The sequence below is a fragment of the Manis javanica genome, chromosome 5 (assembly GCF_040802235.1).
Source record: "Manis javanica isolate MJ-LG chromosome 5, MJ_LKY, whole genome shotgun sequence".
Taxonomy (NCBI): domain Eukaryota; kingdom Metazoa; phylum Chordata; class Mammalia; order Pholidota; family Manidae; genus Manis; species Manis javanica.
In genome coordinates, this window is record NC_133160.1 from 139,238,878 (window position 1) to 139,266,134 (window position 27,257).

Here is a 27,257-nt window from a genome sequence, read left to right on the forward strand (position 1 = left end):
CTGCCTATAAGAATTAAACTCTAGATCATTTTTAATTCATGAACCATATCTAGTTTTTTGGATTTTTTTTTAAAGTCCTGGGTGATTTTTAGGACAGTGTAAATATGCATTAGTTGGCTACTTTTTAGTGGAGATATGATACATTTATGTTTTTAATTGTACCACAAATTTACTCTTCATAAAGAGATGTGAAGTGAAAAAATATTTCTTTTACTTTTATTGTATGACATTTACTTTTTAAGCTTTGTATAATCTAATTATATTACAAAGGGATTTTTTTTAATTATTACAAATAACTAATGGAATTTCAAAGGGATGATTAAATTTATTTTTAACATACTTTTATTTGGGTTTTACATTCTAGGTACTTGGTTTGAATTTAGCAATAACAGGATGCATGAATACAAGTTATATGAATCTTTGAAAAAAATTATTTTTCTACCTAGTATCAGCCAAAAATAATCAAATTGTTATTTTCATAGATACTTTAATTTGATTACACCTATCATGATTTATCTGGATGATTTTTTTTAATATTGCACAATATTTTATAAAAGTAAAGTTCGTTTTTATTTGCCAGAAAAGTAAATTTAGTTTCTATTACAATTTGTTCTCCATGTTGTATTTTAAGAGAATTTAATCCACAGTATATTTGGAGTTTGCTCAAAACGATTTTGATATTCTAAGTTATAAACAGTCACAGTTTAATACTCCATGTATTGATGACAATAATAAAAATCTCAGAAAAATACAGAAAGATTTGGCACATGATAAAACTGCCATCTTAGCTCTTTGAGGGGGAAAAATAGATATAAATACATATTTTAACATACTTGGTTTATAATTCCAATATTTCACAAGTTTGAAATTAGAATTATTGTACACCCTCTTGCAGAATGAGATTCTTAAAATTATTTTACTTAACATCATATAAAAACTAAATGTGAATGATGTATTTCTTGGTTTTTGAAATAATATTGTTTCTGATGGCTTACCCAGGCAGCAATGTTGTTTAGTTCCGGCATCTTTTGGACGGGCCTGTTATTTATCCCTGTGGCATCTTTGCTTCTTGATGTGCTGTACAAGGTGTAAGTATGATTCTCAGTTACGTGTGTTAAAATACAGATGCATGTGTGTTTTAGTCCTCAAATTTCTCCAGTTGTACCATGAACTCAAGAATGTAGAGTTTGCAGAAAAGGAATTAGTGATATTAATTAATTCTACCTAAATAAGTAAAGAAGAAAGGAGTGATTTGGAACTAGAAAACTAAAGCGTTTAAGACTGAATGAGAAGCAAAGCAGGTAGTCTCAATTAACATTAGAGTTTATCTTTAGAAATCAGTCTGAAAAAACCCATTCAAGGTAGAAGAAAAACATGCTATTATCTCCAAACATATCTATATATATATATATATTTTATTAATGAGCAGTAGTTGTGAAAAGTGTTTTGCCTGCCTGATGATAAGCATCTATAAAATACAGAATGTAAGAAACTAAAACTTTACTAATTTTCCTCAAGGATTATAAGTTTGAAAATGTTATCTCTTATATCTTTAAAGTTAATTATATGATGCTTATTTAATAACTTTGAGAGTTTTAATATTAAAAGCCTAAACCATTTCTTTTAAGACTATTATTTCTGTAATCATACTAATGCTCAAAATTACTGTAACTTCTTAGATTCGATTGAAAAACTGTTGCTTGTTCTCTGATTACTGTTGTATTTAGCAGCATGATAATAAACCAGTTTTGTAAAGTCTTAAGTTTTCACATGGGTATTTCCATGTCTCTCCTTTTTTTTATAGTATCAAAAGGACTGCTTTTAAAACATTAGTAGATGAGGTTCAGGAGCTAGAGGCAAAATCTCAAGATCCAGGAGCAGTTGTGCTTGGAAAAAGGTAAAATATACACTGATATGTTCTTTTCCAAATGAACTTTAAATGTGTCTTTTACTAGTGGTTGCAAATAAGTGGTAATATTTATATTTATTAGTTAACAGGGAGCTAAGCAGTGTTGTTGACAGATTTTTGGGATCATGCAGATATGAATTCACATTAAATCTGTCATTCATTAAGCTGTGTGTGACCTTAGCCAAGTTGCTTAATGCTACTGAGACTCAGTTTTTTCATCTGTAAGATGGGGGTGATAATACCTACCTCATAGCTAGCTGTAAGAATTGAATAAAATACTATTGATAAAACAGATAGCTTGATACCTGGTGCTTAATGAGCATTAAATGGTAATTATAAATATTATTGTGTTATTACATGACACAGGAAAAAAAAAGACTTTTAGCTTGAACAGTAATGAGCATTAAGTAGTAATTATAAATATTATTGTGTTATTACATGACACAGTAAAAAAAAAAAAGACTTTTAGCTTGAACATTATCCATAATAAAATAGTATGTAATGAAAATCAGAGGTTGACACAGGGCCTGCTGCCCTACAATTGCATTTATAGTTGAGTGTGCCAGGAACTGACCTAGGCATTTATCATATATGAAGTGAGTTGTATCTTCCAAGTCCTTTCCTCATACCCCACCCCTACAATAAGCAAGGTTATAAAGCTAATCAAATCTACTAAATTCACAAAACATTATAAATAAGAAGTTAAAATTATTTAAAAGCAGTCTATAATGAAATATAATTATGAAGGTAATACCAGAAATTTGTTTCTTCTCTCTTTCATCACACTGAAATGAGTTAAAATTTGTCTGAGTCATCAGAAATAGTTTATGTTGCCGTGGTATGATTCAGTGTTACTCAGTTTGACAGAAAGGAGTGAGGGTCAGACTGGGACTCAAGCTGAGACCTTGGTGTCCAGCCCTCACTCGCTCTCTTTGGGCTGAAAGCACGTGTCAGGCCTCCATTGGCATTAGTTGGGCACTCAGTCCGTGCTGCTTACCATGCCCCACTCTCCACTTCATATGAGTATCACATTGAGTTCCTATAACAAACCTCTTTAAATCAATCATCCCCATTTTTTCCGGATGGGGAAACTGCAGCCCAGGGAGACTAAGTTCTCAGGTCAGTACAGACTGAGCTGGGCCTTGAGCTTATGTCAGTTGAGTTTAGAGCCCTGCTCCTATCCATTCACTATTCTGCCTTTTGCTGCTTTTTGAGAATGTGCTAGAGCAGCAAAAATAGCCTACACTACCTGCACACAGTTCATGACCGTCCTGAGTCAGTGTCCCTGCATGTGTGGGGTGATCGATCCTGCCATGAGGGGGCTTTCCTCCTCCCTCCACCTCCCCTTCGTCTAAACATCTCCACCTATTCCATTGCCTGGCACAGAGAGGCCCTCAGTAAATATGTTCTCTTTCTTTAGCCGTAAGAAAGGGTGTGGTAGGAGTTCTGGCTCACTAAATTGTGAGCAAACCCATTTATTAACAACTATTAAGGAAACGCCATTGATAACACTGGTACCACCTTTAGGAGAAAATTTTTTGTATTTGTAAGTATGTAAATAAAACTTATGCCCCTCCTCATGATATTTTGTTTTCATGGTTTATAGTGTATCACTGACTTCGACAATTAACACATCAGGGTGAGGGTGTGGGTTCAGTGTGATGGCTTCTATATCCAGAAGATCCAGTGAGTCTGGAATATAAGTAGCCCTTTCCATTAAATAAGTCAAAATGCCTTCGAGGGAGTGAAGTGAACTCCACTGTAAGTGACCACCAACCTGTCCAGTGCGTCAGGTAAATTTCCTGCTGCTGCTGGACTCATTTGCCTATAATAGCTCTTCAGCTTTTCTCAAGAACTCAGAAATGAGTTAGCTGTTAACTGAATACCACAGGAAAAAACCCTGATCCAACACACACCCCATGTTCCTGTGCCACGACAGCAATCAGAAGGGTGGTGGTGGGTCCGCGTAACCAGTGTCTTCCTGCTAGATGAGAGCTGGAGGACTGGGAAGAACAAGGCTCTGTGAAACCGGAGAAAGCAGAAGGTTGGAAAAGTCCTCACGATAAACTACTTGCATTCAAACACAGTTAAGGAATTATCAGATTGATTTTACTGCCAGGATTATTTTAGGAATCTTGAGAAATGAGGTGTCAAATTTCAAAAAAGTTAGGTAACTTTATATCTACATTTTCAGAGGAGAAATTGTGATTTCTTTGTGTTCTACCAATATCAGACCTCCTTTCATTCCAAAGCACTGTTATTTTATGCATCCCAGTCTTCACACATGCCGTCCTGGTCTAAAAGCTGATATCCTCTTGGAGACTAGGCAATACAATTCCTAGTTTTCCAAACCAGTTCAGATGCAATTGCCTGAACTCTTCACAGATAAAATTAATTCCCACTCTGCTGTCTCTGTACTTTGTACTTCTGTTGTTACATGTATTGCTTTGTCTTGTAATGTGTTTGTTTACTCTGTGTTTGTTTCCCTACTGGACTGAGCTCCTTGAAGGAGAGACCTTTGTTTTAGTCTTAACTGCAACCCAACACCTAGCACAGCACCTGGGACATGGTAGCACTTGATAAATATGTGCTGAACACATAACTGAGTGGTCAAGAGAAGGAACTAAGGGATAAAGGGAATGAATGAGTGAGAGGGTGAGTGAAATTATAGGTTGAGTAGTAGGTAATAAATAGATGGTTAACCTGTGGGTATTTAAAAAATGATGCATAAGAACATAGAATTATATAGGTTAACACTTCCCAAACTACCAACATCCCAAGTCACCATAATGTGCTTTGTTGTTATAGAATGAAGCAATCTTGTGAGTTGATCATCCCCAATTTTTTTTAATCTTCACTAACCACTACTGTGAAGTTAAGCTATAATATACATAAATAAAACTATCTGAGAAACTAGAACTTGTATCCATATGAGCATTTGCAATAATTTATTTCTCATCTTTTCGCATTTTCAAAAATTTAAACATCTTGGTTAAAATAGTCTTTTTCAGCACAAATAATATGTCACCATATTATTCAGTGAATTAAGTAAATCTCAACTTTATATTGAAAGTTGAGGGGAAAGGAGTGTTCATCCTCTAAGTATATTGTTTTTGAGCTATGGTTAGGGTATGGGAGAAATCATAACCTAAGTCTAAAATGTTGGGAGAATAAACCCAAACCTCAGTCCTGATTGCTGTGTAGCCATGGCTTATTATTTTTGGTTAAGAAAATAACTTCTACACTGTAAAACTCTGTTTTTTTGCTGTAACTTTTATAAGGACAGGTTCTAACACCAGGGAACATAAGCATCTACAATTCTAAAATCAAAAAACTTCAATATCTTTCCCTAGGTTTATAGCAAACATTTGCTGGAAAAACCTAAACCTTTTCTTCTATAAATAAAAGGGAGTAATAGTGCTTATTTTTTCCACAGTGTAAATATTTATACATTTGATAGCAAAAATGGCCTCTCAGATCCCACTTGGGGGTATTTTATCTCTAAGTTGTGTGTAACATCTTACCTTTTCTAAAACAAAATAAAGCAGTAACAAAAACAAATGTGAATTCAAAAACCCAAAGGTTTAAAATAAGGGATTATAAACTCTAGGCTCTTTGGAGATAGACACTTACTTTAGTATATCTTCCATGTGTGTCAAAAGCAATACATCTTCTAGACAGGCAAACATGATAATGAGATTCACAGTTTTTTATATCTAACTGTAGACATTAGCCAGCATACCATCAGCAGCCATTTCTTAGTAGAATTTTAGCCTGTGATCTTCAAGTCAGTCCCCATTAATTTGGCCTGCCACTGTTTGGGCCACAGCCCTAGCTTTAAAGAAGAGAGTAGGGAAATATGGAGGTCAGATAATCAGTTCATGTGGATGGTAATGGTGGTCTCTCCCAGCCTTTCTCTGTACTGTTCATCTTCATGAAAAGCAATTGCCCCGGAACTAACAGAGAAGAAACTATATTTTTCAATTTCCACACTGGATTCTATATCAGTATTACATAAATATCTTGGTAGGAATTTAGAATAGAAGGATGTATCAAATGTTTTCCCCCACCTTCTCTTCATCACTCTGATAATGGTTCTGTCCAACATTTGTGAAGAAAAGTGACAGAATGATGGAATGTTATCTCCTCGAGGGCAGAGATCAGTCCTGTTATAATCAATGTTTGTCTCCCCAACACTACCACCTAGTACAGGACAGCTGTCATAAGCTGTGCACTGAAACTTTCCATGCATAGATGCTTCTTTACTTTCTGGAGGTAATTTTAATGAGTTAGCCAAAATAGCTTGGCAACCCAGTATAAAGACGGATGCAAATTTATCACTCTTCAAAAATAAGTGAAAATACCTTAAGACAACATTTCTAGAATAGTAAGTGAGTTTTTACCTATACTTTTTCTGTGTTTCTAAATGAAGTATTATTTTAAAACATGATGTATTTTCACCACCACCAAATATCTAAGTTTCAACATTTCAGTGGGCTTGGTAATAAGGTAACGATATTTAAGTGGCAGTGATATAATTGCATTAAGCAACCTACAAACTGAGTAAAATTACTAACAGTTGTGAATAAAATGTGGTTTTTAGTGAGAAGTTATCTTAAAGCTTTTTTACTTCACATTGAACAAAAACAACTTTAACGTGTCTCCTAATGTTAACATGCTACGTGCATATTTTATAATGTGACTTGGTGATAATATCAGTCCCCATAAACATCAGTGGCACAGAACTGCCTAGTTTGGAAATAATGAGTAGTTCCCTAAAGGTAAGTTAAGATTAGAGAAATATAAATCCTCATCACTTATTATTTATTAAGCACTCTTATATGATGTGAATGGCATTTATATTCTGTAGAAGGGACTCTGCTCTACAAGAACTAAAGCAGGAGGTTCAGCGTAGGTAACACAGAAAAAAAAGAAAGAAATTTAACAAAAACCTAGTCCTTGTCCTACTAAGGAGGAAGAATGGGGGCATTAGAAATTAAAACTTAGGTGCAGCAATAGGCCATCTCGTGTTGAGCTAATGTTGATTATAAACCAAGGCATCAGAAACGATCCTCACAAAGTATCTTTTGTTTTGCAAAGATCCCTGTTCTAGTTGATGTTTTTATAATAAGTTCCTTGGCATCTGGGGGATGGGAAGGGTGGGAAGGACTAGCTAGCATTTGTTGAGTGTTCCCTAAATGCCAGTCACTGTACTGGAAGCTGTACACTCCCCGAATCCTCACAGTCAGCCTGACGGTTAGGGGTTGTCCTCCTGTTGTCTGTGAGATGACCAAGAAAAGTTTGCCTAAGGTGACCCGGCTAATAGGTAACAGACTCAGAACTAAAGCAGAGTAAGACTCCAAAGCCCATGCTCTTTCCACAGGAATGTGTACCTTTCCCGAGAAAGAGTCTTTATTATTGCCTTTTTTTTCTTTTTTGAATACTAGACATTAACTTCATATAACAGTTGAGTGAAAGTATTTCCTTGTATGAAAACAAAATGACATTATCTTAAACGCTTAAGTTGCCCTACATGAAAGATAAAATTCTCACATCTACTATCTTAACACTTTAATGGTATGATATTGAAGTATTATGCATTTAGGAAGGCCATCCTGAAAACTGGAAAATGTATTTTGGGAAGAAGCTACATCCTAATACATTGCCATCCTCGGTCGTCTGTAGTCATTTCAGTTGTGAACACCAGAGACTTCCCTGCACCCCGTCCACCCTGCTCTGCTGACACAGTCAGACCACCTGCTGCTAGAGCTGCCGACTTCCTCAAAGCAGTTACATATATTTTACTGTTCCTCAGGGTCCCAGGGTTTGTAATGTTAGATCATTTTAAGAGTAGAGTAAGAAAAGTGAATGTAAAAGTGACCTCTTCTCATTCTCCACATCTGTTTATTTCACTGGCAAAAACAAGTTTTATAACTATTTACAAAACCACTGGAGTTTTAGATTAATTAGCTTTCTTGCCTTAATGTAGCTAATTCACAGTGACAATAAAGTATGTCTAATAAGTACCAGTTAACATCCCTCAGATTTAAAAATATGTGTGGAAGATAACTACAAATGTCAGCATTTCTAAATATTTTATTTCAGCAAAAGCCTAAATGTCTGTGTAATTACAATAAGTTCATTTTGCAGATGATCCTCTTTATTTTATTTTATGTTTTTTTTTTGGTATCTGATGAAAATTGTTCCATTTCAGGGTCTTAAAAATTTTGGCAAAATATAGAACTGACATAACTTAGAGAGATTTAACTAAGGCTTTTATAGTGGAGAAAATACAAGATGGAAAATTTTCAACTGAGTCAGTTCCAGTGATTAAAACAAAATTGCCTAAACATTTGCTGTAACACATGTGGATTACTTATTAGTTCTTCCTGCTTATTATGTTCTTTGATATCAAAGCAAAGTTTTATAAATCAGCCAAGGGAGAAATGGCATGATTGGAAGGACTGATGATGTTTAAAGTACATTTCGGAATTGTTATACAAATTAATTTAATTGATAAGTATGTGAGTTCCTACTGTGTGAGACACTGTTCTACATGCAGTGGAAAAAAAACAGATGCATTTTATCTTGCAGTGTGCTTTAGAAGTTAGTTGAGAAGACTATTCTAAATGTTTATTGAAAAAATATTTTCCTTGTAATTTTACCTAATATAATTATTTTTTTAAGACTTATGTTATAATGAAATTAAGGAATATATATTTTGTACTGTGTTGGTGTGGTAGTGGAGTTTTTCTGATGAAAACATCTATGAAATCTCTTCTTTGTGTAATTTTTAGAATTTATTTACATAAGTAAAAATATATTATTTTACACTGAAATATGTGCAAAGTAGGAAAAAGATGCAGTAATATTTTTATTTTTAAAAAATGCCATACTTACAGTGTACATAATAAGTCAGCAAAGATTTTAGAAGCTAATAACGCAACTGGCAAGTTCTGTATTTTTGTATTAATTATATTGTGTAGGTTCAGCATCTTCATTTGACTTCAGTATAACTGAAGGGTAGGGAAATCTTTTGACTGAATTCCTGGGGGCAAAACTCTTCTTAGCTATGGGGGAAAAAATGGCTTCAGAAGTAGCTATCTAAAACACTTGAAATTTCATTTGCTCTCTGAGAAATGGGGTGGAAAGAGTTGCTAGACTACAGACTCCTCAAGCAATCTTTTGTTTACGTCTCACTCTCTCTGGTGGTCCTGTGGGCACACTGGGGTTTCTGCTGAGTTGAAACTTCATTTCACACGTTTGCACCTGCTCTGCAGCCTCACGGAGAGGGCACAACTGCTCAAGAACGTCTTTAAGAAGAACCACGTGAGCTTGTACCGGTCTGAATCCTTGCAGCAAAACCTGCTCCGTAAGTATCTGAGGTCTGATTTTGAAACACAAATTATCTGCCATTACTTCATAGCATTTATGAGAGCATCATTTTGACATTGGGATCTTTAACTCTTTAAAATTAGGATACCTAAAATGGGTTTGCATATCTGCAATATGTTATGTCAATAACAAATGTTTAGAGAAGGCTTTGACCACAACCATCTCACGTTCAGCAAAAGAGAGCATTTTAAAATCGCACTGCCTTCACTTAAAGAAAAATAATACCTCCACATGCCCCTTCCTTCCTTAAATCTTAAAGAGAACCAATAAAATAAATCTTAACTCCTAAAAGCTCCCTCTGTATTGTTATCTTTTCTACTTGAATAAGCTTGCCAGAGCCTTTGTAGCTGTCATACGGCACAATGAAACATATATTTTCCCCTCCAAAAATATTTATGAATATTTAGGGTTGTAAGAAATCATTAGGTATCACACCCTCTTAACATTTCAAGGATCTAAAAAAGAATATGATATATAAAGCCCTGTAGTAAATGTATTTGTGTTGGTAATATATCTTTTGTTTCATGTTGTTTCCACATATAATTTATTTTCGTTTCTGTATGCTCATGTTTAATGCTTTTGCTCTTTATACTTCAAGAGGCCTTTTCTAAAGATGTGACCCCCTTGGGGGTCATTTCTTATCCCCTTGCCCTGGCCCGCTGTACTGGGGCATGAGTGAGTTTATTTGCAGATGCTGAGAGCCAGGGAGGATGTGGTGTGAGGGAAGAAAACCACTTTCCCACCGTTTGCAGTTACATGTCCTTATCTCCTCCTCCTCTTCCTCACTTGTATTCTTCCTCCATCTCATCCACCTGCCCTATATGGCAAAACATGTGCCCACTTGATTAGACCCCCCACCCCAGCCTCTCCAGTGGTCAGGAAGCAAAGATTAGATGGGTTGGATTTGAGATGCTGAGCAGAGCAGCGCCTGCTCATCCATTTGGGAGCAGAATTCATAGAATCTCAGCTGGCAACCTACAGTCTTCCCACTCTTCACTTTACAGTTGAGTCTGCATCTTTTCCAGATATGAAAAATTCATGTCTTCATGCTGTTGAAGGTGGGAGGGGTGTATCTGTTCCCCAAGTTAGAAAATGAGTGCTCAAAACTCAGAATGACAGAGACTTCCTGTGACTGCATGATGACCATTTCTGTTTTACCTTTAACTTCCAGATGGGTATGCTTTCTCACAAGATGAGAATGGGATCGTCTCACAGTCTGAAGTGATCAGAGCGTATGACACCACGAAGCAGAGACCCGATGAGTGGTGATGCGGTGGGTTGCGTCTCCACAGAGAGCTCCCAGGTCTTCACCAGAATCTGCTGGCCAGGTCCAGGCTGGCCCAAGGAGGAGAGAGGTGGATCTGAGCTCACATCGTCGATTGACATTCAGATTCATGTATGTTATAGACATAAGCACTGTGCAACTATACTGTAACACCATGTCTTTCAGACTTTTTAAAGTATTTGCTAAGTCTTTGCAAACGTAAATGGGAAATGACCATGTATCTTGCCAGAGTGCTTTCTTAAACTGAGAACAGGTCAGTATTCTTATGCCTTTACTTTGGGGCTAAAACTGTCCATTTGTTGGATATACCAGAAGGCAACCAGCCGTTAAAAGCTCTAAAATGGTAATAAAGGAACTCTTAATAGCAGACTCAGATTTCAGAATACGCTGAAAAAAACCAGCACTCTTCTCTAAAACTGACTCACCTTACTGAGCAAACTTCCTAAACAAGACATTAATAGGTATTTGTGTCAAAAATTGTCTCGATAAATGTTTGCCAAAGAAGTTCAGTGAACATAATTCTGAGAATATTCTGTAGCCATTTGCCCAGAAATGTAAGAGAGAGTTCACCTCCAGTTCTGCTGTTCAAGATCTGCATGCCCAACTTTTCAAATGTAAGAGTGATGTGCAAAAAAGTATTTCAAGGCATTTGCTACTAAAATCTGTGATGTTGCACCTTTGGCCTTACAAATGCTTCCTTCTTGTTTGTCTTGTTTATTTGTTAGAGGGCACACTTGGCAATGTGGCTCTGTCATTATGCTGATTTTTAAGGCTGTATTTATGTCTCAGTCATGAGACATTATGATGAAGTTTCATCATTTAGGTTTTTTCTAAAAATCTGGCTTCTGTAGATTGAGTGATGTCATTTTGTCTTAAAGTTCTCTCTCTTAAGAAAAATATGCTTATGTATTTATGTGAGATCTCCAATGCTTCTGTCGAGACGTTTAGACAACCGTGTCGGATAAATGCATGGGCTTTTGTACTATACGTAGGCTTGGCTTCTGTCCTGTGTTTTGTTCTCCCTGTTAGTTCCCACTAGAGATGCCTGCTGCTTACACGGCACACCCCGTGTTATGGTGACTGCCCCTCTACTTAAGACTGAGAATTACTTCACAGCTCACTTGTCAAGCAGCTCCCAAAATTGGTCACAGACTGCTAATTGGGACAAATAAGTAGTATATTTTCCCCCCTTAGAAATACCTACTTTACTCAAGCCTATAACTTCACAGATAACACTTTTTCATCGTGAGTACATTTTGTTAATCACAGTCAGATAACACTTTTCATCGTGAGTACATTTTGTTAATATGTTTTAAGATGTATGCTCAGTTCAATTATTTTCAGCATTTCCAAGACATTTCCTGAAAATGCCTATTTTTGCTACCAAAAATAAATGGTGAAGGGTCTGTTTAAAATCCACAACCAGTTTTCTACACTGTTTTTAATATAATGCTTTCATTTAAAAAAAACTAAAAAGTAATTCTACTTTTGATCTACGTCAGAGTTCGGAGCAAAGTTTTTTGCCTTTTATTCAAAGCCTGTTTGCCTTTAAGTGGACTTACCAGCAAAGTAGATAGAGCTTCCTCTCTTAAAACGAAGTCAGCTAGAATTGGAAAGAGAGATGATTTTCCAAGTCACTTCTTGAATTTAATAATTTCACATTCTTCTCACCCTTTTTCTCATTTAGATTTAAAATTAGGTTATGTATCATTTCCTACTCTGCATTTTTAGGTATTTAGTTACAAGTATGCCTCCCACATTTTCTACAAATAAGAGAGGTTATAACACATACATAATTCTAAAGGGGGCAAGGAGTTGACAGACCCTTCCCATTTGGGGTTCAGTATAAACATCCAGGAAGACCACAGGTGAGAATCTAAGATAATCTTCAACATTCTGAAGTCACAGACTTGAACTGTCTAGCAAATGGATATTCAGAGCAGCTTTTCCTGGCCTCCCAGTACTGATTGTTGAGGTCAAACCACAAAAGTCATAAAGCAAGAATGAAGGACATCCCTATAGAGGAGCGCTGTGCAGCATTTATATAGAGAAGAGCTGCTTTCCCTTTTGCCTTTATTAGATTAATGGCATGCTTCTCCAAAATTTTAATATCAAATTGTGATGGATAATATAATCGAGCTGAATTTTCTGACTTAATGAAAACAAAGTTGTATTTTTATCTTGAAACATAGATTGTTTCTGTGGAGCTCTTCAATATAGTAGAATGCTTGTGGTTAGTAAGTTAATGTATGAGATCATGAACTGAACTATGACTATGCCTTTTAGTCCTATGGTCCTTTTTTAAATTATCAATATGAAGTCAATTTCTTTGATTCTTGGGTGGGAGTGCAGGTTGGGCAGCAGAGAGTGACTTCTTGGTAAAACTTAAAATATAACATTGCAATTGCATGATGTAATAGTGTTAAAGAAAACCCTCTGATTTTTTAACCTTCCTAAGGACAGAAAAAGTTACACAATTTTACCAGGATTACAGTAAACAGTTGAAGTGGTTTTTATTGAGTATTTTCTGAAATAAAGGACAGGTACTCTTCGACTTAAAAATCCCTCATAGGGGCTCTGGCAAATGCTAATACTGTTGCTTTACAATGTTTACAATTCAGAAAATACTACTTAACACAGCAGAAAAATCCTCATTTGTTTAGCATTGAAAAGCTGAGAGTTGCTTCTTTAATGTTGAATAGTAGACAGTGATATTGAGCATGGGCTTTCTAAGTGTATTATATATACATGTAAAAATATATTGGTGTCTCACACTCAGAAAGATACTATATGGTAACAATTATTAGCAGGAGATGGTGTTTCTCAGGAATGTAGTAAATCTTAAATCATATATGTGCTGCCCACCCTCCCACTCCTGACCCTGTATCTCATGTGAGCCTGCTTCAGCAATGTTGCAAAGTTAATAGAAAACTTTTTCTAATCAAGCCAGGTCATCATGTATGTTACTCAGTCATATTAGCCACTTCATGAATTGTGTGGTCATTGAATGGAATCAGTGATTCCTTTTAATTTCCAGGGGAGAAAATAAATTCAAGAAATCAACATTTATTCTGGTCATTAAAATTTATATTTTAACTTTGCAATTCAGCATTCTAAATATCAAATATGAAAGTCACATAATTTGTTCTGCATTGTGTGTACTGTACATCTCTTATAACCTGTCATTTAAAATGTTCTTTCAGGAAATGAATGCTAGTCTGAAAGCAATAGATTGTATATTTGTAGTTTTTAAATTATTTATAAGAGGTTGTAAGTATTACCAGGCTAAATAATAATCAGTGTTTATTTTCATGCAGTTTCTCTTTAACAGTTCCTAATTTTAAAACTCATTTCACCAAATAAATCTATAATCTTATAAATAATTGTCTACAAAATTTATCAAGAAAATGCCCACCCCATTTATATCATATGGACCAGGACTATGAAATTCTTTTGTAAGTTACTTAATGTAACACGATGCAGTTCAGTGCCTAATGATGAACATTTCTACAATGCCTCTTTAAGAGACCACGTTGTGACTTTTTTCTCACATAAAATAGCTGAAGTCACTTGTGAAACTTAGTTATACTTTGCTGCATTTTAATTAACCTTCAACAGCTATTAAAGTGGAATGTAAGTTAAATCTTGAAGGAAAGGAAATAAATGTTTTCCATTTTTGTGTTGATTTACTTTCTGTATGAGAGCAGCTGTGTTTTTGATAGGTTTATGGTTTGCATGAATTAATATTTAAAGTGGTCGAGGCCAATGCATGGCAATTGCTGTAAATCTTGATGTTTGTTTCTGCCTTATAAAATTCTATCATGGCCTACCTGGAACTTAATATTCAGTAGACAAATTAATTGGTCCTCTTACAACTTTGTTTTTTGTAAGTAAACTATTTTACAAACAAATGTGAACAAATTTAATTGAAACTCTTGTTTAGCTGGCCTCTAAGAACTTTTCTTAATAAAGCTCACAAAATTTCTCAGCAAATAACTCTCCCTTAAGTAGGAAAAAACCTAGATTTCATACTTGCTTACTTTGAATTAGCAGCAACTTTCCATAAGTAAATCTGCTCTTGCAAAAACGTGAGCAGAATATTAAAATATATATATATATTTTTACATTTTGTGGTTTTAGAATAGAAGCCATTAATGCAGTTTACACTGTTGGTTGTTTGCTTAACTACTTCAAGCTTCATTTTCGCCTTTTCAGGTTTATTGGGTTTAAAAAAAGGCAGCCCTTAGAAGGCAGCTACTATGGAAAAATGAAGTTTGCATTCAAGATAAAATAGTATTTTCAGCTCCGTGAAGAACCGTTCCTGCTGAAACTGCTGTAGAAATTGTGAAGCTGCATGAGTGGAGAGTTTTGAATCTGTGATTATAGTAGTTCTCTCAGGTTTGTTTATCTTGATGTTCAATGCACTGTGTTCTGTAAATAGTTATTAAAGTTGAGTAATATTCAGTTCTATGCAGTGTTCCTTGTCACTGGCCTTTTGTGAATGTGCATGTTTTAAATGGCAAACTTTAAACAGTCTGTCCTCTGTTACTAATATTGAAATAAACTGTACCATTACATAAAGAAAATTGTTGGAGTTTGAATTGCTAGTCTTGGAAATTCTAATCTTTATAAAACCTTCACATCCAGATAACTATAGTCTGAGAAGGTATATCCATTTAAGAGCATTTTAACAGATTTTGTTTACAATCCCAGTGATATACAAAATATCCCTTCATTTTAATCCAGCTAAATGAAACATGAAATGGAATATATTAACTCTATAGTTTGGTAAAAGGGGTAGTTTTGAAAATTAAGTATCAAAAAAATTGTAATAAAATTATTGTATTTTGATTCTTTGGTCAGAAAAGCCCCCCAGATTGTACCCTTGCACATTTAAATCGGCCTGCAAGTCAACAGCATGACTCCATCCTTTCACATAGGATGAATTTCTTAAGTTTTCTAAACCCACCAAACTTTTTTAAGTTCATGAGAAAGTGGCCAATTTAGCTAGTAACATTTGAAAAAAGTGTCCATAAATTATTAAAATTGCCATGTGAAACAAAAGCACAGGAAACACTGGAAGTGAGGACAATAGCTTTATCAGAAATAAGCATCATTGGTAAGAGGAAATCTGAAGCTGCAATTCGGTGAACTGCTACAGTAGGATTAGTGCACAGAGAAGCACTCGTGAGGCAGTGTGAGAAGCCTCTGTCTGGTTTTAGAGTGAGGCAGCGAATACTTAGCTGTCTGAGGGCCCCAGGTCCTTCTCAGTCTTCCCAGGGACAACAAAGGAAGGTGTGGTTCCCCCAAGCAAAATCACAGCAAAACAATGTACAGAAATGTTACTTGTGAATTATAGCAAATGATTTTCACATTCAACTCCATTCCCCTTAAAATAAGCACTGTGTTTATACTGACCGTGTACTTTAAGTTCTCTACTAATACTACCTAAATACTAAAGGAAACAGCAAACTTCAAATACATTCCAATAAATTCAATATGTCATCCCCATTTAAAGTTCATTTTTGCATGCTATGGCATCTCCAATCTAAAGCTTCCATTTCGGTAACACAAAGCCACTCATTTTAATGAAGAAAGATCTTCCTAAACCAGGATCATTTCACTAGGAGGCTAATAAAAATTGTTGCTGAGAAATAACAAATATGTTTACCATCCAGTTTTTCTTTCAAGTACAGACTATGTAACTAGTAATTCAAATAAGAATTCTCTATTAATTTCATTAATAACAAATGTTTAACTGAAATTTCAAAATAGCCATCTACATATAAAAATATTTAATAGTTCTCTTAATAGTTTAATATGCCTATAAATTCTTGTTTTTCCCGAACATACTAAATAAATGTTTTAGGTTATGCAAAGGTACACCGATCTAACCCAATGCATCTAATTCCTAATCGTGATTGTAGATACTGTCAGGAAACATTTTGGTTATCTCATTTTAGAAAGAAAATCTCCTAGAGATTGAAGTCAATCTGGCAAATTCTCCACCATAGAAAGCAACTACTAATAACACCAGTAAGGATAAAGAGAACAATTTATCCATTTGGACTATTAAAAGCATAGTCCATTGGCTTTAGAATTAATGGTTATTTTAAAGCAAATTTATATCAGCTATATTCCAATTAAATAAATATTAAATATGTTTTTCTAAAGCAGATGATAAATTTACAGGCCATCAATACCTAACGGAGTGAGGGTGTGCTCTACCCCAGGCAATAGTGGAAACTTGGCCAGATATCAGAGGAAGAAGCTGTGTTTTCATGCACTAACTCCATCAAACTGCCAGGCCGTTTTCTCTGTTCCTTGCATTCCAATCAACAGGTATATCTGCCCTCCCACAATACTTAGCCTTTCGTTTTTATTCTAGGGTATTTCATCATTAATTTACTACACAGCTCCCTCCCTACTAGAATGTGATTTGAGACAGTGACTCTAACAGTCTATTTCTCAAGACAACCCTAAGCAATAAGGCACCATTGATAATTTCCATTTTACACATGAGAAAACTGAGACACAGTGAAGTTACGTGGCCCAAAGCTACTCAGCTTATTAGTGACAGAGCCAGAAAACTAACCCAGACACTGCAACTCTAAAAATCCATGAGTAATCACCTGTTCTTTCAACTTTCTTGTGTGTAAAGGGAGAAATGTTGTATTTCTATTCTTGCTTCATATTATCCTTATCTACAGGATATATACAATATTATACAATCCCTTTGCCCCAATAGATTTTATAAAAAGTAGGTTGGATATTTTTTCCTGAGAAAATAAGGCCTTCTAGGTATGTGTCATAAAGAATGTAGAGTTTTTTCAAAGCAGATCACCTGGGTTCAAATTTTGGCTCTGCTGTTACAACATCTTGTCTTGGGCACCATGTTTAACCTTTCTACTTTGATTTCTTTATCTGCAAAACTGGTGTGATAATGGTCCCTACTTCAGGGTTTTGAAGATTAAATGCTACAATATAAAATACTTGGGACACACATGGTCTTTAATAAAAATATTACCTGTTATGTGCATAAGTAAGTTTCAAAATGTAGAACTTCTGTTCTTCAAAATAATTGTAGTTTAAAGATGTTAGGACTCAAAATTCTTTGTGAAAGTGTTGAAGCATTAATCACAAGTTTCTGCTGTATTTTGGTGTTATAGCAGGTTGTGGTGAGCATCTGCTTGGAAGTATCAAGGGATTTGATTTGACCCTTGCTGTCCAATCTTTCTAAAATGAGGATGTGATAAGGTCACTCTCCCTTAAAAAATCCTTCAAGGCTCCCCTTTGCATTCGGCATATATCCAACCACCATGTTGTTTAAGCTCTCTGATCTGATCTGATCCTGCTTATCATTCCAGTCTCACTCTTCCTCTCAATTCTTTGTCTAGTTTCCAGAATGTTCCCTGTTCTTTCACACTGATGGGTGCTTCCCTGCCTGTGTATGAGTTCTTTACTTGTCATAATACACTCTTGCCCTCAATCCAGCACTCCTCTCTCCCACCCTGCACCCATCTCTTCACTCAGACCCATTCATTTCTCAAAGCCCAGGCCCAATGTCACCCTCCTGGGTGAGTAAGGTGCCCTTTGTTCTTGCTGCCAGGGTACTCTGTGCCTACCCTAGCATTGCAGTTACCATAATGAATCTGAGTGTTGATTTATGGGTTCATCTCTCCCTATGTGACTGAGCTCCTGAAAAGCAGGAAGGATAACATGCTGCTTTTATGAAACACCTAAGACATCACAAGTATTTTCTGTCATGCCTGAGTCCCCAGAGATAGTGGCTCCTTGAACCACAACCACAGTTGTCCGTCTTGGTGCTCCCAGCCCCCCGCACAGTGCCTGACCGTGGGTGGTGTCCAGCAAATGCCTGCTGAATGGCCATATCTGGATACCTGCCACAGGATGGCCTAATTACCCTGGGGCTGTAAACCACAATAGTAGTAGCTACCTAGCTTCCAGAGAGAAGTTCTAAAACATGTCCTATAGGTCAATAAGTACATGGGGATATTATTTGGTTCAGTGTCACAGAATGTCACTTTACAGTGAAGTACACTATGTCTCCCTTATATTAAACAATTTATAGCCGATTGGCTTGATTGGAACATCCTGCTAAGGAAGGGAAGTTTACAGATGTGAGTTTTCTGAATTCCTTAGGGTTATGCTGCCTAATGGATATAAACTGCTCCCCAAAGGGATGGCAGCTACTAGAGAAACCTGACAAAAAAGATGGTTTCCAGTGGGGAGAGTTCTGCCCACTAGAGGATGTTGTGGAATTGTGAGGGGACATCTCTGGCATCTGCCCGAGGCAGACATGCTATGGGTGTTTGTTGCGTGGGACTTGGTTTTAACAGGTGTCCTGCGATGCGTGGGACAGACACCCCGATACCCGATAGACTTGATGTCAACTGGCCTGACTTTGGAATGCCCCACCATTCCTTTTGGCGCAAAAACCTAATCCCTTTTTAAGCTATAAAATATTTTTTGCACTGCCTTAATATACATTGACTTCCCCAGATGTACAACTACTGTGCATAAGTTCTAACTTTGTTTAGAAAAGGTACATTAGCAGCAGCAGGGCAGCTGTGGTGCATGAGTTGCCCGTCTAGCAAACCCACATTGGTGTGGATTTGGAGCTGCCACATCTTGCTGGTTCTGCGTAAGAGGTTGGCCTCTGAGTCCATTGTTAAGTCTGCTGAAGCTGTTGCATTTTGGAATAAATTACCCCCCATTTCTTTCTCCCTTCTGTTTACCACTAGGACATTGTACTGATTTTATTTTTTAATTATATGTGTATTGAATCATATTACCTGTGAATTCCATTTTTAGAAATTAAAGGGAGGGCACCAAATATTTGATTGTCAAACAAAGTTGACAATCACTGCCTGAGAGAGAGGAACTGGGCCTCATGCTTTACTGTCCAGTGGATTTAGGACACAGGGCCATCAAAGCTCCCAAACAGGGCGGTGCTCCCTGAGTTGGATCTGGTTTTACATCCGGCTCCCCTACTGATTAGCTATGGGACCTTGGGCAAGCCACTTTACTCCTCTGTGCCTCAGTTTCCAAATCTGTAAAATAGCAATTATACTGTTTCCCTGTTGCTGTTGTTTGAAGGATAAAGTGAGTCAGTGCATGTAAATATTTAGAATAGTTTTGGGCTCATAAGAGCCTATTAAAGATTACCTTTAAAATATCAAAAGAGTATGTAACAAACATGAGTAAAACCAGTCTAGTGATATAGGAGTGTGGTCCAGAGAATGCTCACAAATGTTTATCCTTTCATGTTCAGGCTTTTCCCAGTCCTCCCTCCCTCCCTTCCTTTCTTTCATCCCTTAAGCATTTGGGCTAGTTTGGGGTACCTGGAAGTCAGGCCACGTTCAGTTTCAGGACAAAGCAGGAGACTGGAAGTGAGAGTTCCCCTGCCATTAGACCAGGCAAACACACAGTATCTTCAAACTTGTTTTCTCAACTAGAAAACAGACAAGACCAAACTCTCTTGGGGCAGCATTCTACCTTTATGTAGCACATTAGAAAAGTGCTCTTGTGCATGACATGTAATAATGTGTATTTATATAGACCTGGGTTCCTGAACAACACCTGTGGGGGTCAGGTAGGTAACAAAACTAAGAGATGCGCCAGGAGGAACAGACCAGGTGGGAGGCTGGCGAATGGCAGGTATCTGGAAAGAGCCAGCCTGACTCCAGGTAGTACAGGACCCTCAGTACCACATCTTCCTAGTGTCACAAGAAGCCAAAAATTCAGATTCTTACGAGAAATGTCCCAATTTTTAAATCTATACAAACCAAATAACACATTCCTGAGGGCTGCATGTAGCCACAGGCTGACACCACTATACAAATTCACTTCCCTTTGCTGCTTTCATGAGCCCCAATGTAGAAATTAACTTTTTAATGCAATTCAATACCAGTGCAGAATCTGCCTTTTATCATTTTAAAACATGAAGTGTGAAGTAAAGACATTTCCTTTTATTCAATAACAAATATTGCTAAGGAGATAAAGCAAAGCACTTTGATCCAAATCTTCAAATAGATTCCACAAAAACAATGTATTTTATGTATTCTAACCCAACAGGATATATGCCCAAATATGTAGTCATCAGACATGGAATTCAATGGCACTTAAGACATGTAATATTAAATGATTATAAACAATAGCTGGACTTTGAACTCCACAGTTATTATTAACATAAAAAATTACAGTGTGACTACTAATAATTAGTACCATTGCTGTGGTAAATACATTAAATTACAAATCTTTACATTTATACATAACTCATTTTACAAATAAATGTTTTAAGAACCACTGTCCAACCTTCATTTACATACTAAATGTTGCTGAACAAAAAGCCTGGAATAAATATTCCCTCAGGTGGGGGGGAATTCTTTTATATAGGATTTGTGTTACAATGAATATCTGAGTAAATATTTAAAACTTTAAACTCCTCATGTCGTTACTGAAATCTTGTACCCTAAAAAAGCTCTTATATGTTAAACAAAATTTAGTTATTAATTTTAAAACAACTGTTCTCATGATGCCAATATTATCCATGATTAGATTGCCCCCCAAAATCATAAATAGGTTGTTCACTGTCCCCTCAGTTTACTTAGTAGTTAATTGTTTTAAGTGAACCTTCATTAATTGCAATCAGGTATTTTTCTTGCTTATTTGTGTTTATATTTGTACTATAACTCACTACAACTTACAATGAAAAAGAGAATGTGTAGACCTTTTCTACAAATAGAGCCCAGCTGTCCAATAAAACATCTTCAGCCAATTTGCAACTTTAAAGTCAAGCTGCTGCATATTTTGAATAGAAGTAGCATAAATTGAAATGCAGTGGTCACCATGTTTTCAAAGCCAGTAACCGATTATCTAACAGCCATTCTGTGTTTGGAGCCGGGAACCTTCAGATGAGAAGGCGTGGCATTTCCCCTGCACTTTCCTCCGTGACGTTGCCGGGTTCCAGGGAAATTTCCTCAGAAATACTTGTAGCACTGGCAGCAGAGCTCCACCTGTCTGCCCTTGTACTACACGCTGGATTTCAGGCCGAGGCCTGTCAACTGGAACTGAAGTCTGGACAGCTCTTCCCAGGCAGCGGCGGCTCCTGCTGGAGTGGGTAAGTGAAGTACTGGGGGGACACCAGGAAACCGGATGGCTGGGTCAGGTGGATTGGGTGGCCTGTGGTGTAAGGCGGGGGTGGTGAGGGCACCAGGCAGCCTGGCTCCGCCCTGGCGAAGGAGAACCTGCGGATGGAGCCCCCTGCAGAGCTGGAGCTGGTGGCCGTGCTGGACTGCCTGGAAGGTGCCCTGAGGCTCGTGGAGGTCAAGATCATGGGCAGGGTCTCTGTCTGATAGCTGCGGAGCGAGAAGCGGATTGGCTGCTGGGAGGGCTCCTTGGGTCTCAAACAGGTGCAGCAGTAAATCGCCACTAAGGAGCCCAGGATAATGAAAGCGATGAAGATGGAGCCCACAATCAGGAAGGGAACATAGACAGGCTCTAAAAGGCAAAAACAGAATGCGTAGAAGTTCGGATAAATGTATCCCAAGCTCAGGGGTGGGTAGAGGGCAGCTCAGTATTACCATTGGTGTGGGCCCAGGTTCTCAGAGCTTACTTACTTTGCTCAGCTCTAAAGTGCAAACCGTGAGGCTGGAATATTGTTGCTCCTAGCCGGGAGGAAGCAAACTGATACTATAGCCTCTGTTAGCAATTAGCCATCATACTGTACATCTGGAAGTCAGAAAGAACAGAATCTATCCTGTTTACGCACTGGAGGGAGGGGAAGGGTGGGTCTGGGGATACTATAACTGTGGGTTTAAATCCAGGTTTTGGTAGTTTTATCACGGTAGGGCACTTGAGGCTTTGACCTCCAAGGCTGAAAATTCATCCCAGAGACCAAGAATCTTCAATCTAAGCAAAGAGAACGAGGCCTGTTAAATGAGACTCCCACTTACAAGACTTCAGAAAGAACAGTGTAAAGAAACCCACGGGGGCCCCAACTACCCAGGTCTTCTACTGCATCACAAATTGTCATCTCTGGATGCTTCTTTGCACAAACACTCCTGGCTGGCTGCCTGTTCCAGATGCCCCACCTCTGCCTCTAAATTCCCCCCCCACCCACCCAAACTCAGGGAAGCTCCGGCTCAGCCTTAGATATATTATGATGTATCTCTTGGCGTCTGTGGCACAGACTCTTTGTGAAAGCATCCCTGAGGCAGAGCAAACCCAAGTTTCCTTCTCTCTACAAGGAAGACAGAAAACTTCCCACCCCAGAGGCACTCCCTCGGGCAGGGCTCCAGGTGTGTGATAGCTCTGGATGCAAACGCCAGCTGAGAAGCAGAAGGAAGAAAACCTGCCTTGACATAGGCCCTCCTGTGTATGTGGCTCTTTCTTATTTACTATCTGATTCAAGTCTCCTGGAGAACCTGTGACGTGGGCATGATAAGCTCTACTTTCCAGATGTATTAGATAGTTTTTTTACTTTCCCAAAAACACACAGTCAGTGAACGACAGGTAACTATCAACCCCCAAGATTTGTGGGCCTTTCGAGCCACCCATTCTGCCATGTTGAGCAGCACAGTGTGGAAGGTCCGGCAGAAGGGACTAACACTTACCCAGCACAAATGACTAACCACTTAACCCTGCGCCGTGCTTACACATGCACATTTAATCCACCACCTAAATCCTGAGGACAATATGCCCATTCTGGAGTTGAGAAGACGCCTAGAACAATTAAGGAACTTGCCCAAGGTGACACAGATGGCAAGTGACAGAGGCACAAGTGGGTCCAGGAGAGTTTGACTCAGTGAGGGTGGAGGCAGCCCCCTCTCCTGCTGTCCTCTGGCCACTGAGCAGAGCAAGGAAGCCAGAGAGGAGCCTCCTCCGCCAGAGTCAGGCCGACGGGGCACTTAATTTACGCTGCACAGAACACGGGGTCCCCCAAGGCGAGCAGAGCAAAGATACTGAGATGAGTCTGCACTTTTCTAACAGGCCAGGACGGCCTAGAGTTCCTACTTTCCACAGAGCATCTTTTCTCCAGATTGGGAATTTTGACCCCCAAAGTTAAATTCCTTGAGTGTCTAATGGAGTTTGAAGAAAGAGCAGGGCAGGCTCCCCTTTCCTCTGGGATTTCAAGCTCTTGGCCGGCTGGGGGTTGGGGGAGGCCTCAGCACCATCAATTCTCTCTCAGCATTTCCTTGCCTTCCCCCCAGACCTTCTCTGGCCCGCCTCTGACCTCCGCTCTGGAGTTCTGGGCTGTCACCCGCGCTGAGCTCTGCCCACTCTCGGTTTCCCTGCCATAAAACCATCGCCTGGAGCTCTGAAGTTTCCCTCCTGTTCCTATTCAGGTGGAAAGCTTTTTCTCTTTTATTTATTTATTTATTTATTTATTTATTTATTTATTTATTTATTTATTTATTTAAGGTTTAAAGTTCCTCTGCTGGGGTTGTGATTTATTCCACTCTGGAGCGGAAATTTGACCCACGTTTTCCGACGTGAAAATAAGGGGCAGGGATGCCCCGGCGACACTGGTTTCTTAATCTCCACCTCGACGACCTGGGCATTTCTGAAAGGCGTGTGACAATAGGGGGTGGGCCACAGAGGGTAATTTGATGCAGAGAAATGAAAGGAAGTCGGGAGAATGGCGCAGCAGCTTAGAAAAGCTACCAAAGGACCTCTAAAAGCGGAGGGGAGGGGGCGGCGAGGTAGGAGCGGCTGAAGCTCCGTAGCCCCGTGGGGCTACAGATCAGCGCTCCGCAAGAGTTGCGTTCCGGCGCCTTCTGCACTTCCGGAGGTCGGGGAGTGCCCAGGGCGCGCAATGGGGCGCCCTCAAAGCCCCTGAAAGGCGAAGTCCAGCCTGGCACTCCCCGCACGGCCCTTCTCCACGCCTCGCGAGCGCCCGGAAGCTCCAGCTGTCTTCCCCAGGGTCACCCGATGGTCCTCGTGTCCCTTGCAAACTTTCCCTTGGGGCGGCCCGCGGAGACCGCGTGTGGCGGGAATCGGGACTGCAAAGAACAGGGCCTCTGACGTGAAACACGACCACCCACTCCTCCCTTGATCCCCCACACGCTGCGTCCACTCTGCGTAGATCCAGGCAGGCCTGGCGCTCCCACCGCGCGCACGCCGGCCGGCACGCTGGGCAGCGGCCCGCCGCGGGACGGGAGTCGAGCGCCGAGGGCCCGCACTTACGCGCAGTTATGCCCGGGTGCTCCAGCTCGCCGCGGTCGTTGGTGCAGCCGCCCTGCTCCAGCCTGGCATCGGCCGCGGCGCAGCAGTAGCGCAGCGCGCAGGAGCCGCAGCAGATGGTGGCGTCCAGCGTGTCGAAGTCCTCCGGGCACTGGAAGCCCTCGTGGTAGTTGCCCTGCACGTCCACCCAGCCGTGGCAGTATTCTCCGGGCTGCTGGGCGGCCGCCGGGCCCCAGCACAGCCAGCCCAGGAGAAGGCAGAGCGCCCGCAGCGCCCCCATCGCCTCTGCGCGCCCTGGGCTGCCTAGAGGGGGATGCAGCTGGAGAGCAAAGGGCTGAGCCGGGGCTCCGGGCGCACCGCGGTTCCGCCTCCCCGGGGCGCGGCGCGGGCGGCCGGCCCCTGCGGCCGAGGGCACTGCCGCGTAGGTTAGCAGGGGCCGCGGTGGCGGTCGGCGCTGCGCTGCGGGCTGTGCAGACCGGGGGTCGGCATGGTGCGCGGGGGCGAGTTGACGAGGGCCCGCAGGAGGTGTCGGCAGAGGCTGCTGGGGCTGCTGCTACCGCCCTTCGCCCAACTCATGCTGCCTCTGGCGCGAGGGGGGCGCCGTACTCTGTGCCACCTTCCTCCCCACTCCTCAAGGGAGCCATCGCGTCCGGGCCGCGCAGCGCCCCGACTCGTGGCTGTCGCCGGGTCCCGAGCGGAGCCCGAAGGAAGAATTTGAGATCCCCACGTGCAGGTCCCGAGACAAGCGGCCTCTCAACCCCCGCCCCTGTCTGTCAGGGGAGCAGGAGTCAGCCTTGCCGCGGCCAAGTACAAACGGCCTCCGGCTCCTGACAGCTCTGCCTGCAAAGAGTCCTTTAAAAAGGAAGAGGGAGGGGGAGACAGCGAGGGTTAAGAAAGAGTCCGCCCTCCCGGGTCGCGTCGCTGGAGCTAATCACGGCGGGCTCGGAGCGGGCCCCAGGTCGTTTGAGCTTTCTGGTTCGCGCGCCGTCCTCCGCCTTGCCCGGGCCACCCCCGCCCACTGCGCTCCCCCAGGACTCGCCTCTCCACCTAAGGGATCGGACCCTCCACACACACCCCAGCCCTTGCACAGCCCAGAAAACTGGAGAGTGAGGGAGAAGGCTGCCTGCCGGTTTTCTGCGTGTAGCCACGCGCTTTGGCGCTCGGTGGAGACGCGGGTTTTGCTTTCTCTGGATGTTATTTAAAAAGCCAGCGCGGAGACTGTCGAATCTTCTGTCGCTTGTAGCGCAGATCCGGATTTGTTCCTACGACACCTGTTCTAAGGGTGCAGGATGGACTACATGATTTTTACGGGCAGCCAAAATTTGCACTGAGTTTTTTTTCCCACCTTAAGTTTCCACTTTTAGGAGGGACGGCACATGTCCATGCATGAACATTCGCACTGCTCCCCCGCCCCCTAACCTGCGCGCCGGAGGGGGAAGAATCGCCGGTCCCATCCACCAGCCGAGGGCAGCTCGCAAACCCTCAGAGAGCACGACTTCTCCGTTCACGCCCACAAAGGAAATAAAAGAACACAATTAATGATAATTGAGCAGATCTGAACTTCTGTTCGGGCAAAGAAACACGTTTATTTAAATGATGCGTCCCCTGTGTGCTATTTTCAGGGGGCACTGCTCCTTTAGCGGCGTAAGTGCCTTGTGAAACTAGTGTTATGTGAAACCTGGCTGCGCTCAAGACTATTTTTACTGCATCCTGAACTTCCTCTCATCGTTCATTGGTATGTGTGAATATGTTCCGCGCATCTCAATCTATTTGTCAAACATGCTGAATGCCCGTGTCACTGATTTAGATGTTGGCAGGTTGGATGAAATAGAAGATAAGCTGTGCTGTGCATCAGCAATTAAAGCGTGCGGTCAAAAGCGTTTATTTACCATGCCCGCAGTTCTCCGATGGTCCTAGGGGGTTCGTTCAGAGAACCTTTTTTTAAATCTTATGAATAACTTAATAATATTGTTTCTTTCTCACAATTTAAGTTAAAGTACACTCCAAGTAAAGAATTATTTCTGACTTTTAATATTGCGATTAGCGTTTAGTTATGAGAATGTAAAAATAATGCCCCAAAACAATGCCCAGATGTTAAGTATGAGCAAACAAACAATAGGACAGTGTTGCTTGACTGAATTATACATGTGGAAAATTGTTTTGCAGCAATTTCTCAGGTACTGTATTTTTATTTACCAAAAAAAAGATATTCTTAACAGATTTACAGGTTTTTGTTTTAAGTTGTTTTTTAGGAGGGCTGTTTGGACTGTATATAATATTCTTAGCAATGAAGAGGAAAAGTCACTTAGAACCACAGCAACAGTGAGAAATAGTTACCTTAATAAGATGATAAAACTACAAAGACATGTTTATTGTTAATAACTTTTCCAGAACCACACCTCTTTATATTATTTTTGTTAAATGTAGAGGAATTCCATTACATCACAACTGCACCAGGTT

General features: G+C 40.0%; 2 protein-coding genes across 7 annotated transcripts in view; one reads left to right on the top strand and one right to left on the bottom strand.

Moving 5' to 3' along the window:
* Positions 1-15,175, top strand: part of ATP8A1 (ATPase phospholipid transporting 8A1) — a 222,501-nt gene extending 207,326 nt beyond the window's left edge. For 5 of the 6 annotated variants that reach the window (XM_037002854.2, XM_037002856.2, XM_037002853.2 and 2 more), the window contains 4 exons: positions 1,000-1,088; positions 1,805-1,897; positions 9,190-9,281; positions 10,476-15,175. In XM_037002854.2, coding sequence (XP_036858749.1) covers positions 1,000-1,088; positions 1,805-1,897; positions 9,190-9,281; positions 10,476-10,573 — 372 coding nt within the window. In that variant the 3' untranslated portion in view covers positions 10,574-15,175. The remainder of the gene's footprint in view (positions 1-999; positions 1,089-1,804; positions 1,898-9,189; positions 9,282-10,475) is intronic. The other variant, XR_012131751.1, reaches the window with a different exon arrangement.
* Positions 15,176-20,561: 5,386 nt separating this feature from the next.
* On the bottom strand, positions 20,562-26,140 carry SHISA3 (shisa family member 3). Its single transcript, XM_017647998.3, has 2 exons — positions 24,801-26,140; positions 20,562-22,112 (listed from the first exon to the last, which is right to left on the bottom strand). Exons 1-2 carry the CDS (start codon positions 25,075-25,077, stop codon positions 21,673-21,675), a joined length of 717 nt encoding a protein of 238 aa, XP_017503487.1. The 5' UTR covers positions 25,078-26,140; the 3' UTR covers positions 20,562-21,672.
* Between the last annotated feature and the right edge of the window lie 1,117 nt (positions 26,141-27,257).